General features: G+C 38.8%; 1 protein-coding gene across 1 annotated transcript in view; it reads left to right on the forward strand.

Annotated features, from left to right (window-relative positions):
* The window catches only part of CAPS2 (calcyphosine 2), a 49,242-nt gene extending 43,602 nt beyond the window's left edge, over window positions 1-5,640 (forward strand). Inside the window, 2 exon segments of the mRNA XM_027543329.1 lie at window positions 2,997-3,093; window positions 5,164-5,640. Of these exon segments, the coding sequence (XP_027399130.1) occupies window positions 2,997-3,093; window positions 5,164-5,339 (273 nt within the window). The 3' untranslated portion in view covers window positions 5,340-5,640.
* The last annotated feature ends 11,900 nt before the right edge of the window (window positions 5,641-17,540 follow it).

The raw sequence follows: 17,540 nt of genomic DNA on the forward strand, positions 1-17,540 counted from the left end.
TTTTCTTTTGTATATGTACTTAATATGAAATGTATATATATCCCATATTGAAGCAAAGATATTGTGTATAGAGTAGTCTGAACAATTACATTGGGCACAAATGGAAAATATAAAAATCTGTATCTTTACTGGTCAAAAGGCAAGATAAAAACCTTATGTTAAATTCACCACATTATACTTATAAATTTGCATTCATGTTTACCTTACATGTCCTGGTGATGGGTGTGAGTGTCAAGAACAGAGACTGAAGGCTGTCTCCTTCATAAGCCTTGGTCCTGGGAATCAGTTCAGCTCAGCCGCTCAGTCCTGTCTGACTCTTTGTGACCCCATGGACTGCAGCACGCCAGACCTCCCTACTCCTAGAGCCTACTCAAATTGTGTCGATGATGCCATCCAACCATCTCATCCTCTGTCATCCCCTTTTCCTCCACCGTCAATCTTTCCCAGCATTGGAGTCTTTTTCAATGAGTCAGTTCTTCGCATCGGGTGGCCAAAGTGTTGGAGTTTCAGGTTCACCATTAGTCTGTCCAGTGAATATTCAGGACTAATCTCCTTGACGATGGACTGGTTTGATCCCCTTGCAGTCCAAGGGACTCTAAGAGTCTTCTCCAACACCATAGTTCAAAAGCATCAATTCTTCGGTGCTCAGCTTTCTTTATAGTCCAACTCTCACATCCATACATGACCACTGGAAAAACCATAGCCTTGACTAGACGGACCTTTGTTGGCAAAGTAATGTCTCTGATTTTGAATATGCTGTCTAGGTTGATCATAACTTTCCTTCCAAGGAGCAAGCGTCTTTTAATTTCATGGCTGCAGTCACATCTGCAGTGATTTTCAGATCAGATCAGATCACATCAGTCGCTCAGTCATGTCTGACTCTTTTCGACCCCATGAATCACAGCACGCCAGGCCTCCCTGTCCATCACCAACTCCCGGAGTTCACCCAGACTCATGTCCATCGAGTCGGTGATGCCATCCAGCCATCTCATCCTCTGTCATCCCCTTCTCCTCCTGCCCCCAATCCCTCCCAGCATCAGAGTCAACTCTTCGCATGAGGTGGCCAAAGTACTGGAGTTTCAGCTTTAGCATCATTCCTTCCAAAGAACATCCAGGGCTGATCTCCTTCAGAATGGACTGGTTGGATCTCCCAGAGCCCCCCAAAATGAAGTTTTTCACTGTTTCCATTGTTTCCCCATCTATTTGCCATGAAGTGATGAGACCAGATGCCATGATCTTAATTTTCTGAATGTTGAGTCTTAAGCCAACTTTTTCACTCTCCTCTTTCACTTTCATCAAGAGGCTCTTTAGTTCTTCTTCACTTTCTGCCATAAGAGTGGTGTCATCTGCATATCTGAGGTTACTGATATTTCTCCCTGCAATCTTGATTCCAGCTTGTGCTTCATTCAGCCTGCATTTTGCTTGATGTACTCTGCATATAAGTTAAATAAACAGGGTGACAGTATACAGCCTTGACGTACTCCTTTCCCGATTTGGAACCAGTCTGTTCTTCCGTGTCCAGTTCTCACTGTTGCTTCTTGACCTGCTTACAGATTTCTCAGAAGCCAGGTCAGGTGGTCTGGTATTCCCATCTCTTGAAGAATTTTCCACAGTTTGTTGTGATCCACACAGTCAAAGGCTTTGACGTAGTCAATAAAGCAGAAGTAGACGTTTTCCTGGAACTCTCTTGCTTTGTCAGTGATCCAGCAGATGCTGGCAATTTGATCAGTCATTTCTCTGCCTTTTCTAAATCCAGGGACTAGGCAAAAGTAAATTTAGTTTGCTAGGGTTACCATAACAAATACCCTACACTGGATGACTTATATAGCAGAAAATTTTTGTCTCACAATTCTGGAGACGAGAAGTCCACGATCAAGGTGTCAGCAGGTTTGGTTTCTTCTGAAGCTACTCTCCTTGGCTTGTAATTAGTTGGCTGTCTTCTCAGTGTGTGTCCTCATGGTCAGTCCCTCAGTCTGTGTTATCTGTGTCCTAATCTCTTCTTATGAGGATACCAGAAATACTGGATTAGGGTCCGCTCTAATGATTTCATTCTAACTTAGTCACCTATTTAAAGACTCTTCTTTAGTCTTCTAAATCTTCTGCAGTCACACTCTGAAGTACTTGGGTTTAGGGCTTCAACAAATGAATTTTGGGGAGGATGCAATTTAGCCTATAAGAGGTACCATATATGTGTGACATTATTGTAAATAAACTTCATTCTAGTTTTGATTCATCTGCAGATGTGGGATGTTGCTTTGGGTCTGTTGTGTGTTTCTATGGATCCACTCCTTTTCTCAATAAAATACATTTTATGATCCACAGGATTGCATTGAATTAAAGGAGCAGTAAAGCAACTAGCATTTCAAAAGGTAGTGTTAAGTTTCAGGAAATAGAGTAACAAAATCCATTTAAAAAATCATTTCCTCTTCTCATTGATTTTAGTGATAGGATATTTTGAGTTTACTTTTTGAATCAAAATAGTCCCAGCCATTTATCAACTTCATGTGACTCCTAGTGTGTAGGCATGCCCAAGCCGCTAGTCATGTCTGACTCTGCATCTCTATGGACTGTAGCCTGCCAGGCTCTTCTGTCCATGGGATTCTCCAGGCAAGAATACTGGAATGGGTTGCCATTCCCTTCTCTAGGAGATATTCTAGACCCAGGGATCAAACCCTCATCTCCTGCATTGAAGGCAGATTCTTTACTGTGAGGTTTTTACCCAACTCCTCAGTGTTAAAAAGAGGAAAGCCAGGGTAACAGAGGTTAAGTTACTTTCTCAAGGTCAGGGTGCTAGAAAGGGTAGAACTAATGCTTAAGTGCAGGTCACCTAATATCTTGCTCCAGTATCTTTCTCCCTGCATTCATGATGCTCCCTTCATATTCTAGTTTAGTATTTTAAATTGCTTTGTTTAGAGCTCAAAAATAGCCTACTGCAGAATGGAAAATTAGGTTCTAAGGATTTCATAGGAAAAAATAACACTTTTCTCTTTATTTAGGCCTTTATGAAACTGGATTTTAACAAAACAGGCAGTGTGTCTATTATAGACATAAGAAAATGTTATTGTGCAAAGATGCATCCTCGAGTAATTTCAGGTAACTACTACAAGTCAGAATGCATTAGACAGATGTAAACAATAGACTTTTGGACTCTTCGGGAGAAGACAAGGTGGGATGATTTGAGAGAATAGCATTGAAACATATATATTGTCATACGTGAAATAGATGACCAGGCTAAGTTCGATGCATGAAACGGCAGTCAAAGCTGGTGCACGGGGACAACCCAGAGGGATGGGATGGGGAGGAAGGTGGGAGGGGGTTCGGGATGGGGGATACATGTACACTTGTGACTGATTCATGTCAATGTATGGCAAAAACCACCACAATATTTTAATATAATTAGCCTCCAATTAAATAAATTAAAAAAAAGAAAAAATGCATTAGATTTCAAAAATGTGAGTTAATAATAGTATATCTATAAGGTATATTAATTTATAGCATGGACTTGAGGCCAATGACAGAGGAAATAGATTTTTTTTTAAAACCAGAAATGTGAGAGCTTCTTCATTTAAAAATTCATAGGTCTGATATTTGTACTTGTTTTTTTCACTTATGTTTATAATTGAGGTTAACTATTTCCTGTTGAGATAGTGGCAAACTTGAGTTAGAGCACAATAGATTGAGAGAACAGATAATTACATGAGCAAGTCCTCTGAGTTTTATTGTCTGCTTATGGTTGAAGATTTAAGGCAGAATAAGGGAATAAACCGTAGAAGGCAATGGCACCCCACTCCAGTACTCTTGCCTGGAAAATCCCATGGACGGAAGAGCCTGGTAGGCTGCAGTCCATGGGGTCGCTAAGAGTCGGACACGACTGAGTGACTTCACTTTCACTTTTCACTTTCATGCATTGGAGAAGGAAATGGCAACCCACTCCAGTGTTCTTGCCTGGAGAATCCCAGGGACGGGGGAGCCTGATGGGCTGCCATCTCAGGGATTACACAGAGTCGGACACAACTGAAGCGAATTAGCAGCAGCAGTAGCAGCAAGGGAATAAACATACATATGTCTATCAAAATTTGAAAATACAAAAGTTGCCTAAAGAAAAAGGTAGTTAAACTGAAATCAGTCCTTCCCTTTAACCAGTCATAATACAATCAGAGATACTTATTTAAATAGCTTATTGTTCTAAGTTAAAAAATCAAATGAATTTTAAGAAAGGATGACTTAGATGTTCTTTGCTCTCACTTTAAATAGCAAACTAAAGAATTACTATTTTTTTACATATGTGATTCTCAATAGCATCTTCCTATAGTTTAAAATTCGGAGAAGGCAATGGCACCCCACTCCAGTACTCTTGCCTGGAAAACCCCATGGACGGAGGAGCCTGGTGGGCTGCAGTCCATGGGGTCACTAAGAGTCAGACACGACTGAGTGACTTTACTTTCACTTTTCACTTTCATGCATTGGAGAAGGAAATGGCAACCCACTCCAGTGGTCTTGCCTGGAGAATCCCAGGGACGGGGGAGCCTGGTGGGCTGCCATCTATGGGGTCGCACAGAGTCGGACACACTGAAGCAATTTAGCAGCAGCATAGTTTAAAATTAAAAAATTTCAATATAACCCGCTAGTAGAAATAGCCTACTTAATTTTAGAGATTAAACTAGAATGATTTAATCAACTGAAAGTTCTTCCAGCAAAGATGTTCATAGGCCTCTGAATCATGAATCCTAGTAATATTTTCTAGTTGCAGTTAGAGTAACTGCTTCATAAAGTAACTAATGTCTTTCACACATTGCATTACTATGTTAACAGCCTATATATCATAGAAATTGTTTTCTTCTTTCCTTACTTCTAATGGGAATGAAACTGAGTTCTCTAAAATATGAACAAATACAAAAATATCTACAGTAGTAACTGTTATTTTGCCCATACATATATAGGATACACCCTATCAGACTGTTTTAAAAGATGCATCAAATATATAGTTAAGTCTCCATCATTAAATTCTAGTTCATGCAAGTAAATGTTTAAATAAATTGATGGGTAGTTTGACCTAAGATTTCAAATTGCTGAAAAGATTTCATCAGGTGACTTAAGTATTTATCATCAGCCATTTTACTGGACTTTTAAGGACATGGTTTCATAGTCAGTACTATTTTACAGGACACTCCACAGAGGAAGAAATCAAATCATCTTTTCTAGAGACGTTAAAAGATGCCTGCAGCAAGTCTGATGAGGTGTCATATGGTGAATTTGAAGATTACTATGAAGGTCTAAGTATAGGGATAGTAGATGATGAAGATTTTGTCAGTGTCTTATGTACTCCTTGGGGGATTTAGGTTTTTAAATGAATATGTCACCAGCACTAAGCATGGAGAGATGAATGTGAAGTATCAAACACCAGAATGTATATCTCTATGATTCTCTTTATTCTGTTTGTTGTGCTCTTAAAAAAGCTGAGCCTGGAAGGAGAAGCATTCAGAAAGACAGATGGAAGGGTATATGTGTAGTCACACACATGCATGCCCGTGCTCACCTGTTTATAAGTTTATAATGATCTGTCTTTTTGACTTCCCTGGTGGCTCAGACGGTAAAGCGTCTGTCTGCAATACAGGAGACCCAGGTTTGATCCCTGGGTTGGGAAGATCCCCTGGAGAAGGAAATGGCAGCCCACTCCAGTATTCTTTCCTGGAAAATCCCATGGATGGCGGAGCCTGGTAGGCTACTGTCCATGGGGTCAAAAAGAGTCGGACACGACTAAGGGACTTCACTTCATTGATCTGTCTTTTTGACTTATTACTTATCTTCAATATATTTTAGAGGTCATTTTTATTAGCCTTCATAGGAAAGTAACATCTGTCTCAAACAATAGGAGAGCAGGTATGTGAAACCAAGTTTCTTGCCCATTGATTTTTTTGCTACCTATTCCCCAAAATGTAATTGACACCATTCTCAATTTGATGAACGAGACTTAGGCCCAAAGCCTATGAGATTGGATTAGATCAGCTTGCTTCAAACATCTGAAAATGTTAAATGAATTGCTGCTGCCTGCCAAGTCGCTTCAGTCGTGTCCGACTCTGTACGACCCTATTGACTGCAGCCTACCAGGATTCTCCGTCCATGTATTCTCCTGTATCCTGTATTCTCCAGGCAAGAACACTGCAGTGGGTTGCCATTTCCTTCTCCAATGCATGAAAGTGGAAAGTGAAAGTGAAGTCGCTAAGTGGTGCCTGACTCTTAGCGACCCCATGGACTGCAGCCCACCAGGCTCCTCCATCCATGGGATTTTCCAGGCAACAGTACTGGAGTGGGGTGCCATTGCCTTCTCCCTAAATGAATTGAAGGATATGCAAAAGAAATTTTCCATGCAGTGTGATTATGGGTATTTTCTGTAAAATGAATATATAGAATGATGGAGATTTACATCAAAAATGCTTATTTAAGCACTTATTTGTCTCCCAAATCATGTACTATTGTTTGTTCAATAGAGCACAATGTAATTATTGTAGTGTCCAGTTCTTTCTGTTCTTTTATTCTGTTTTTAAGTGTGCAGGTTTTAATCTGTGTAATTCTTATTATCTGCATACAGTTATTATTTAACTAGAAGTAACACATAGTGGGAAGATAAATATTTTCCTTGAATATCAAATAAAGATTTTAAAAAGTATGTTATCACTTATATGGACTAAGGTATAATTTAATAATCCTTAACCAAATTGTAAAAAGTTCATTTGTGTCCTAAAATGAATGTATGCTATTATAAATAGTACCTCTTTTGGTATACTAAACAACTGAGACATTTCTTTTTCTAAATAAATATTTAAAAGTTAGATGCAATCATTCTTTCTGAATTCTTCTATGTTTCTCATTTCTTGGATATACAGAGAGAAGAAGAACTTTATAGAGTTGTTTTCAAGTTTATAATTTAAAATTTTATATATTATGATAACAGATTAAAAAAAAACAGTGTCAAGCTAAATAAGAAGTGGTTCAAAATGAAAATACATACTTTATAAAAAATAAATTTTGGCATATAACTGCATTCATCTATACCCTTGGCAACATTATCAGAAGTGTGATGTGTGTGAACTCCATAAATTTAAAGTAGTACTTTTTCAAGATTCAAGGAGGTATTAAAACTTTCTACTGAATAATCAGAAACAAAGTATGCATAAGTATTTCAGTGCTATTTTCACTAGCTAAATTATTTATTCCTTGGAATTTTTTTCAATTAGGGTATTTCAATTAAAACAATATGCTGGAAGATGTTTTGACAGAAATAAGTCTGTAACACTATTTTTGAGTCACATGCTTTATCTTGGAAAAATTTCTCCAACTGTAGTCATTTAAAACCCTATAGATTAGGATTCTCCTAGGGTTTAACATACTAATAGGACAGCCTATTCTTAAATAAACCTCCAGACTCTTAATATAAATATTCATGTGATTCTCTGAATATTTGTGATTCCTGTATTTAAGGGATGTAACTTTTTTTATAGTTAATTTCTTACTATTTTACACTGTCATTTTCCTATTAAAGCTATGAAATACGTATTCAATATGTTATTTGACATATTTTGTTAAATTATAATTGGTGGCACAATAGATCATTCTGCTTTTGTCCCATTGTCTACATTCTTCTTTGGCTTTGGTATAGTAAAATCTACTATTCAGTATTCCGTTTCATAGAAGAGCATTTAATAGAAACTACATTTTCAAACATCCATAGCATAATAACTGACTTCTGACATTATATTTAAAAATACAGGCTTCATATTCTAAAAAAATCTCTTGATAAGCTTTAAAGTAGTTATATGTTGTGATGATTTTACATGAAGTTTATAGTTACATGCATTTCACTGTTCTCAAGATCTTTAAAAGGTTAGTTACTTGTTTATGGTATAGAATTGCTTTTCCAGTTAACCATACTGTTTATTGAATTCTATATCTTGATTTTACTGTTTCTATTCTTACACTTAAAGTTTTATAGAATTTTCAGGGAAAATTTACATTTTATTAGAAAAGAGATATTATTTAGGAATGTTTAGCTATATTTAATTAGGAAAGAATATACATTTGTATGATAGAGCAACTGGAATATAGATAAAAGTGTATGTTCTTATTTTAAATATATGAATATATGTGCTTAATGAACCAGTGATTCTGCACAGGGAGAGTCACTTAGAATAATTCATAATATTGATGCAGCTGTAAAACACATCTTAGTTTATTAATTACTTTCGATTTCTAAATCTAACCTGTCCATTACTTCAAGAGCTGCTGCTGCTAAGTCGCTTCAGTCGTGTCCGACTCTGTGCGACCCCATGGACGGCAGCCCACGAGGCTCCTCTGTCCATGGGATTCTCCAGGCAAGAACACTGGAGTGGGTTGCCATTTCCTTCTCCAATGTATGAAAGTAAAAAGTGAAAGTGAAGTCGCTCAGTCGTGCCTGACTCTTAGCGACCCCATGGACTGCAGCCCACCAGGCTCCTCCGTCCATGGGATTTTCCAGGCAAGAGTACTGGAGTGGGGTGCCATTGCCTTCTCCGTTACTTCAAGAGAGAATTGTGTAAAGTAAGCTATGCTAACTACAGATTATTTAACATGTATTTATGAGATTATAGAGCTTGCAAAATAAAATATATACTGTAACAAGTTATAATCACTACTAAGTTGACCAGCGAGAATAAACATCGACAGTGAAAGTGCTTAAAGAAGTACAAGGACCTGAGCCTGTAAAACCAGAAGCCATGCAAGAGAAGGAGAATCCAGTGGATTGTATTAGTAACTGATAAGACAGAAAGCTCTCATCGTTGCCTTCCACTTTGATGTTTCTATAACTCCTAAGGACAACTTATTTATTGGATGTCTTCATCCGTCCATGCTAAGTCACTTCAGTTGTGCCCGAATCTTTGCGACCCCCTGTACTGCAGCCTGCCAGGCTCCTCTGTCCATGGAATTCTCCAGGAAAGAATACTGGAGTGGGTTGCCGTGCCCTCCTCCAGGGATCTTCCCAACTGAGGGATTGAACCCACATCTCTTATGTCTCCAGCACTGGCAGGCGGGTTCTTTACCACTGGTGCCATGTGGGAAGCCCTGGATGTCATTCTAAAGTCAAGAATAAATGCTTCATATTGGAGTCACTGTTCATTTGATCATTTCTTCATTCAGTCATTTACACCTATTGTGTAACACCATCCATACAGTTGCCCGAGGCAGAGATCGTCTATGTTTTTCTCGCACTTTATATCCACTCAGTCTCAAGTCCTCTGGTTTCCTTCTTTTGAATCTGCCCCTTTACTATTCTCAGTTGCTTATGCCTTTACTTGAGCTTTTACCACATACCCCCTCATCAACTGTCCCTTCCCAATCCTACTTCCATCCATCCTACGCATTACTATTGGAATGGTCTTCCTAAACTAAACATGATTAAAACCCTCCCCTGTACTCCGTATCTTTCAGGAAAGTTCAAACTCCTTACCTTAACATATAAACCTCACTGACCTTGTCCCCCGAGTTCCTCTCTTTCCACTCCGCTCACTCTCCATGACCCTCCAGCCATTCTGAACTATGTACAGTTTTAAAACGGGCTGTGAGATTTCAAACTTCTCTTCCTTCAGAACTGTTCTGCTATAATACTTTTGTCCAAAATTATTTATTCCACTCAGTGCATCCCAATTAGCTCATAGACTACCTCGAGAACCATTTCTTGCAGAAGCTACAATCAGACAAACTTTTGAGTCTGATGTGGTCGCTCTTCTTTGGGATCCCGTTGGTCCCTGGTGCCTTTAATCTGGCATTTATCACTTTATACTATAGTGATTACTTTGCTTGTGTTTCTCCCACTAGTTTGTAAGATCCTTGAGGATAAAAACCATATCTTAATCAGCATTATGACTCTGGTGTCTAGCACGGTGTCTGACCTGTGGTTGGTGTTAAATCAAAATCTCTTGACAGGATACATGTGAGATTTAGTAAGCAGCAACTGTTAATGGAGAATAAATGTGGAAATGATGGAAACCTCAAAAGGCTTTATTTTCTTGGGCTCCAGATTCACTGCAGATGGTGACTGCAGTCATGAAATTAAAAGACGCTTGCTGCTTGGAAGAAAAGCTATGACCAATCTAGACAGCATATTAGAAAGCACAGGCATCACTTTGCCAACAAAGATCTATTTAATCAAAGCTATGGTTTTTCCAGTAGTCATTTATGGATGTGAGAGTTGGACTATAAAGAAAGCTGAGTGCTGAAGAACTGATGCTTTTTGAGCTGTGGTGTTGGAGAAGACTTTTGAGAGTCCCTTGGACTGCAAGGAGATTAAACCAGTCCATCGTAAAGGAGATTAGTCCTGGGTGTTCATTGGAAGGAATGATGTTGAAGATGAAGCTCCAATACTTTGGCAACCTGATGCAAAGAACTGACTCACTGGAAAAGACCCTGATGCTGGGAAAGACTGAAGGCAGGAAGAGACAAGGACAAAAGAGGATGAAATGGGTGGATGGCATCACCGACTCGATGGACATGAGTTTGAGCAAGCTCTGGGAGTTGGTGGACAGGGAGGCATGGCGTGCTGCACTCTATGGGGATGCAAAGAGTTGGACATGACTGAGTGACTGAACTGAGCTAAACGTTTAATGGTTCTTATTTTTGAATAGTTTTGCATTAACATTTTAGCACAGACCATGTAAATAGTATGAATGTGCAGTTTCCTGAAAAATTCAGTTATTGGAGCAGTAAGTTTCCCTAATAAAGAATGCACAAACTGCACTTCATCAACAAGGCCTCACTGCTCAGAAGCTATTATATTCACTAGATAATTAGCCTCCTAAATACAGTGGGTTTTATTCATGAAAGCACCTTCTTATGAGAGGCCTAAATAGTCTTGTGTCCACCTGGGGATCAGAACAACTTCAGACTAACCGGTTGTTAAAGATCCAGTAACCAGATCCCTTCCCTGGAGTGTTGCTGCAGCTTCCTCTGGTGAGCCATTCAGGTATAACATTGACTGGAGTTCCCAAAAGGGCAGGCTGCTGCAATTTCACTGAGTTTACAGAAGAGGCTGTGGAATCTATCTGTGCCTCCTTGCTAAGATGTGCTCATTAATAAATGTCTGTACATGTGGCAGAATTTACTCTGAAATTTATTTCATTGTAACTAGATAGTGAGGACAGAAGGAATAGCTAGTTTTCACTAACCTCAAAGATTTGAGGGAGGGAGGGGATGTCAGAATTACTACAAAGAATCTATTACTTGTTGCAACTAAACTAGCTACTCCTAAATTAGCTGTCAGTTGACAGCTGCAGTTCTTGGTCAGACATTGCAGTAGGCACCCAGACACAAATATGGCATGGCATAATGCCGAAAACAGAGTTAAAAATTCGAATTCATGATTACTATCACAAGCATAAACTAGGCGCAGTAGAGCATGGAAGAGCTGTCTGTGTCATTCCAGGGGAATAATATTAATAATAACACACCGTTCTGAAAATACTCGATTATTAGGTATTGAGATGGCAATTAAAAGGTTCTACATATCAGTAAAAACTGAAACAGCAAAGGTTTTGGAAATTCGGTCATGGAGATTTTAGGAAAGCATTAGTGGATACACATTGTCAGATTTCTCTCTTTAATAACTCATATAAGCTGATTTGTATAGTTTTTGGGTATACAAAATTATCTGGAAGGATTTGAATGAAAAAATTACCTCTCTGTGAAAAATTTTATGCAAGGAGAAAACAATCACGGTCCCTGTTGTGTTTAAGGATTCTTTTCATCAAGTTAGAATGGGATTTCTGAACCATGGCTGAATGCATTTATATATAAATGAAGATTCCTCACCTTTGTAACTGTTGAGTTTTTTGAGAGTTTTAGTGATGAGAAAGCCAATGTGAAACAAATGAGTGCAATTCAAGGAAATCACTTATCAAAGTTGCACATTTATCCAGTAGTTGAAGAGATTCTTGTAGAATTTTTAAGTTGTCAAGGAACAGTAATTTGGGAGAAGTATTCAGATGACCACTAAATTAAGGAAAAGTATGTGCTTACAGTAATATTGTAATACAAATGATGTGGAAAGAGCACAAGCTTTAAAGTCACAATACGGCCTTCAAACTTGAGCCCTGGTCTAAATCAGCTATAGGACTTTGGGAAGCAATTTAGTATCACTGAGTCTCTACTTCTTCATCTGAAGGTTGAATATACGTGTACAATTGGATATAATTAAAGATGTAAATGTAAATACATATCTAGATACAGTGTTTAGCACAATCTAGCAGAAAAATGTAAGATATAATTCCTTTGTTTTCTTGCTTGAAATAATCAAAATTTTTCTTATTTTTTTCTGATTAATCCCTGATGGCAATCTTAAAAACTGTTTTTTTTCCACCTTTTTTAAAAGAGCTATTCTTTTAAAGAGATGTACATCATGGGTAGAAATAATTTGTATGTCACCATTTACTCCTGCATCTAATAAACTTCTCATTATTATCAATTCTCTTCCTTTATCAAATCAATGAATGAAATTAAAAATCTTGTATTAAGGCTATCAATTATTTAGTGATCAGTAATAAAATACCCTGGTGGTTCAAATGGTAAAATAATCTGTCTTCAATGCAAGAGACCTGGGTTCAATCCCTGGGTTGGGAGGAGCCCCTGGAAAAGGAAATGGCAGCCCACTCCAGTATCCTTGCTTGGAGAATACCATGGACAGAAGAGCCTGGAGGGCTACAGTCCATGGGATCACAAAGAGTTGGACATGACTGAGAGACTAATACACACACATATGGAAGACTAATTTTATATCCATAGAGACTTTAGGCAACATTCCTAATATGCTTGATGTGTTACATTAAGACAGTTGTTTGTCTGTAATTCTATAAGTGATTTTTCCCAAAGATGGCTGCAATAATATGTCACCCCATAGAGTGTTCTTATGTAGTGAATTTGGCTTCACATCAGGAAGTGGGATCCATTTCCCCTCTGCTTGGTTCTGGATAACTTGTTACTTGTTTCTAACAATGGTTTTGGCTGCATTAATGCTGTGTTACTTCTCAGATTAGGCAAGAAACAGTCACCTAATTTCTGCCATGTTTGTTGATACTTTTAAGCCACAAGGTAAAAAGTCAGACTACATGACTGAAAAATTGCAGAGGCCAAATGCAGATGCTGTAATCAATAGCCAGATCTGCATTCGCAGCCAGGAGCAGGTATCAATTATCTGCCAGGTGAGTGAGTCATTTTGGGTTGATTTCAGGCCCATCTCACTATATTTATATGATGGACTCCAAATGAGAACCACCCAGCTGAACTCTTAGTGCTTCCATATTCTTTTTTTTTTTTTTTTCTAAATTTCAGATTTTTTGAGGTATAATTGATCCATAACTTTGTGAACAAAATAAAATGGTTGCTTTAAGCTGCTAAGTTTTGGGGTTAATTTTTTGGCTTCCCTGGTAGCTCAGCTGGTAAAGAATCTGCCTGCAATGCAGGAGACCCCAGTTCAATTCCTGGGTCAGGAAGATACCTGGAGAAGGGATAGGCTACCCACTCCAGTATTCTTGGGCTCCCCTGGTAGCTTAGCTGGTAAAGAATCCGCTTGCAATGCCAGAGACCTGGGTTCGATCCCTGGGTTGGGAAGAGCCCCTGGAGAAGGGAACGGCTACCCACTCCAGTATTCTGGCCTAGAGAACTCCATGGACTGTATAGTCTTGGGGTCACAAAGAGTCAGACACGACTGAGTGACTTTCACCTTCACTTTCATGTCAAACTTTGAATAAAGCAAGGATACTAAAAACATTTTGTCAAGTATTCAGGGGATTTAATTAATATGGCAACAGTTTATAAAATTCTTTGGAGACACTAAAGGAGGAAACAGAGATGATATGCCTGTGATTTCAGTTGTGTGGTAGAAAGTTATCTGATAGAATGTGTGATACATAGACTCTAAAATGTTATACTTTATGAAAGATCACCAAATTGAAGAGTAATGTAAAACCTCGCAGAACATGTATTTTACCACTGTAGCCGTTACTCTTTATATTATGTTAGTTCTGGCAACTACGGAGTTTATTTATTATGGTCTTAGATTAAGTATCATGTAATTTTCTTGCTGAAAGTATTTTATTTCCTCTAACAGTTTCACCAATGACTCAGATAAATATAACATAATTTGTGGAGATAATAATTTATGCTTGGTTCTTATTCCTATAAGATACAGAAAAGAATAGACGAGATCCCTCCAGTCCTACTCCAAGAAGAGAAGCAAGCTTTGTTTTTATTGTTCCAAGATCTGAAGTAGAAATGCCAACAACTCCATTCAGGATCTAAACTTCTTCTATCTGGAGTGGCGTGTGTGTGTGTGTGTGTGTGTGTGTGTGTTAGTTGCTCTGTCATGTCTGACTCTTTGTAACCCCATGGACTTTAGCCTGCTATGCTCCTCTGTCCATGGAATTCTCCAGGCCAGAATACTGGAGTGGGTAGCCATTCCCTTCTCCAGAGGATCTTCCCTATCCAGGAATTGAACCCCAGTCTCCTGTACTGCAGGCAGATTCTTTACTGCCTGAACAACCAGGGAAGTCCAGGGGGAGTCTAAGGAGATTATAATGGATATGGGCCCACCTGGGGTGGAAGAGTAAATGTTGAGTTTCTACTGAGACTGAGAAGGAAGGGTTTTCCTATGCTAGATCTTCATGGTACAAACTGGAATAAAAAATGCTCTCTGAGCTGTGGTACATATACACAATGGAATATTACTCAGCCATTAAAAAGAATACATTTGAATCAGTTCTAATGAGGTGGATGAAACTGGAGCTTATTGTATAGAGTGAAGTAAGTCAGAAAGAAAAACACCAATACAGTATACTAATGCATATATATGGAATTTAGAAAGGTGGTAATGATAACCCCACGTGTGAGACAGCAAAAGAGACACAGATGTATAGGATAGTCTTTTGGACTCTGTGGGAGAGGGCAAGGGTGGGATGATTTGGGAGAATGGCATTGAAACATGTATATTATCATATGTGAAACGAATTGCTAGTCCAGGTTTGATGATGCATGAGATGGTGCTCAGGGCTGGTGCACTGGGATGACCCAGAGGCATGTCAGAAATATTAGGACTCCTTTTTTTTTATACTGTCCATAACATTCTCTTCAGAGAAGGCAATGGCACCCCACTCCAGTACACTTGCTTGGAAACTCCCATGGACAGAGGAGCCTGGTAGGCTGCAGTCCATGGGGTTGCAGAGTCGGACACGGGACACGACTGAGCGACTTCACTTTTCAGTTTCATGCATTGGAGAAGGAAATGGCAACCCGCTCCAGTGTTCTTGCCTGGAGAATCACAGGGATGGGGGAGCCTGGTGGGCTGCCGTCTATGGGGTTGCACAGAGTCGGACACGACTGAAGCGACTTAGCAGCAGCAGCAACATTCTCTTTACCCTTTATATCACTTTGCCACTGGTATTGTCTAAATCAATTATTATCTTCCTTGAGAAGACAATTGACATTTTTAATTGTTCATTACTATATTCTCATTGGCACAGTTCCTGGCTTTGTGTCTGGAACATAAATACAAAATAAATATGTGTTCATTGACATAATACTAAAATTGTATCTACCTCAATAATCCCAATATTTTCAGATCACTTTTATATCATATATTTATCTTGTCTATCCTGTCATATTTTTTATGAATCCTTTGTGAAGAACTGACATTTTTGTAAGTTATGTTACCAAAATTACTAGAGTTACTTAAATTCCACACCAACTTCTCCTTCTGAATATTTCCTTCTCGCCCTTTTAAATGATCACTTTTATCTTCTCCTCTCTATTATTTAGGAATCACTAAAGTGAGTAGTCAGTTTATAAGACACCTACAGATTTACTTTTTGAGTTTTCCTGTAACATTTTAGTCCTCAGTGTTCTAAGTGGCCTCTTTCAGCATGGCTCCCTGCTCTCTCTTTAGACTTCTGGAGACATCCGTCCACTGTCTTTGGTAGTCCAAAGCACTCTTCAATGTGGTTTCCTGGTAGGAAGCTGTTTACTGTTCTCCTGCTTTTGATTATCAATTTTGCTCTACTATTCAGGAGTTTTCTTTGCATGTTTTAAGGCTGGACTGCAATGTTATAATATCCATATTCCTTATATTAAATATTTGCTGTTCTTCACATTTTTCTTGACTATCTCTGTTTTATAAACAGCATGTTTATATGAGGCTCTGTCCTTTCCTTGGCTTAAAGATATTTCTCAGTGAAGTCAGATTATTGTTTCCCAGTTTTCCTCTGTTACTTTGAAAGCTCCACTGTCCCATTCCCAAGTTAGGACCTATCAATCGTATCTTCTGAGCAAGCTTTTCCTCAGGACTCAGTCAGAAGAAGTCATCTGTTAGAAAAATGGAATAAAAATATATGCCTCATGTGTATGTTTACACACACATTTATTTTGTCCAAGCCCTGTAGAGCATTATTTTCCAACTAAATCATTGAATTCTAGTTTCTTCATCAAGAGTCTCACTGGTGTTCCTTATGGTTGGCTAATTCTGAAGCTATAGATAAACACTAATCTTAATTCAAAGTGTTTAGCCTAATTGCTTTTTACCCATAAGCAGGCCCATAGTTCTTTGTTACTTCCTTCAGCAAGTTTATACTGAGTACTTACTGTATGTCAGGCCCTGTGCCGTGCGCTGAGAGTGTGCAAACACAAACCACGGAGTTACTACACTTGTGTGACTATCTCACGTGGGAAACAGCTGTGTTGTATAATATAAACCAAACTATGAAATATCAGGAACTATGGAAGCCCCAGCCATGTGATGGTGGTGGCTAACCAGAGGAAAATGCTTACAGGAACTGAACCCAGAGATACTTCTTAAAGGACGAGGGGAGTCAGTGAGTGTCAGGGACGGGGATGGGAGAAGCGTGGAGGCGAAAGGCAAGAGCAAATGCACAGAAGTAAAGGCCCGCCTAGGAGGTGGGGTGTGTGTGTGTGTGTGTGGGTGTGGGTGGGTGTGGGTGTGGGTGTGGGTGTGGGTGTATGTGTTCCCATAGTTTACTTTGGCTGGAATTTGACTAGTCCAACAAGGAGTGACGGAAGGCCAGAGGGATGGGTAAGAGCAGGTCCTGGATCGTCTTGCATGCCTTATAAAGGTACTTGGATTTTATGCTAAAGGTGAGTGATTTTTAATCTTTCAATAACATCCCCCTTTGAGAATCTGTTGACAGCACTGGAACTCCTCCGAATAGTGGGGAGAGACTTACACATGTTCGTAGATTAAAGGGCTTCCACTCAAAGACAGTTCATATCTTCTGCTCCAAATGCAAGCAAATGACAAAATATTAAAATAACTTAATGGATGATAAAAAGTTATTTTGTATGTGTATTTAAAATAAAGAATAAAATGAAAACTCTAAACAACAATAACATTGTGTGAGAAGGGATTGTGAAAGATGACATGATTGGTTGGGGGCAGAGGTAAAAATACCGTTAAATTTTGCTAAAAATTACAGTGAAATACTCATGTCAACATTTTAGTTGACGTCACCAAA

The sequence above is a fragment of the Bos indicus x Bos taurus genome, chromosome 5 (genome assembly GCF_003369695.1).
Source record: "Bos indicus x Bos taurus breed Angus x Brahman F1 hybrid chromosome 5, Bos_hybrid_MaternalHap_v2.0, whole genome shotgun sequence".
NCBI classification, from domain to species: domain Eukaryota; kingdom Metazoa; phylum Chordata; class Mammalia; order Artiodactyla; family Bovidae; genus Bos; species Bos indicus x Bos taurus.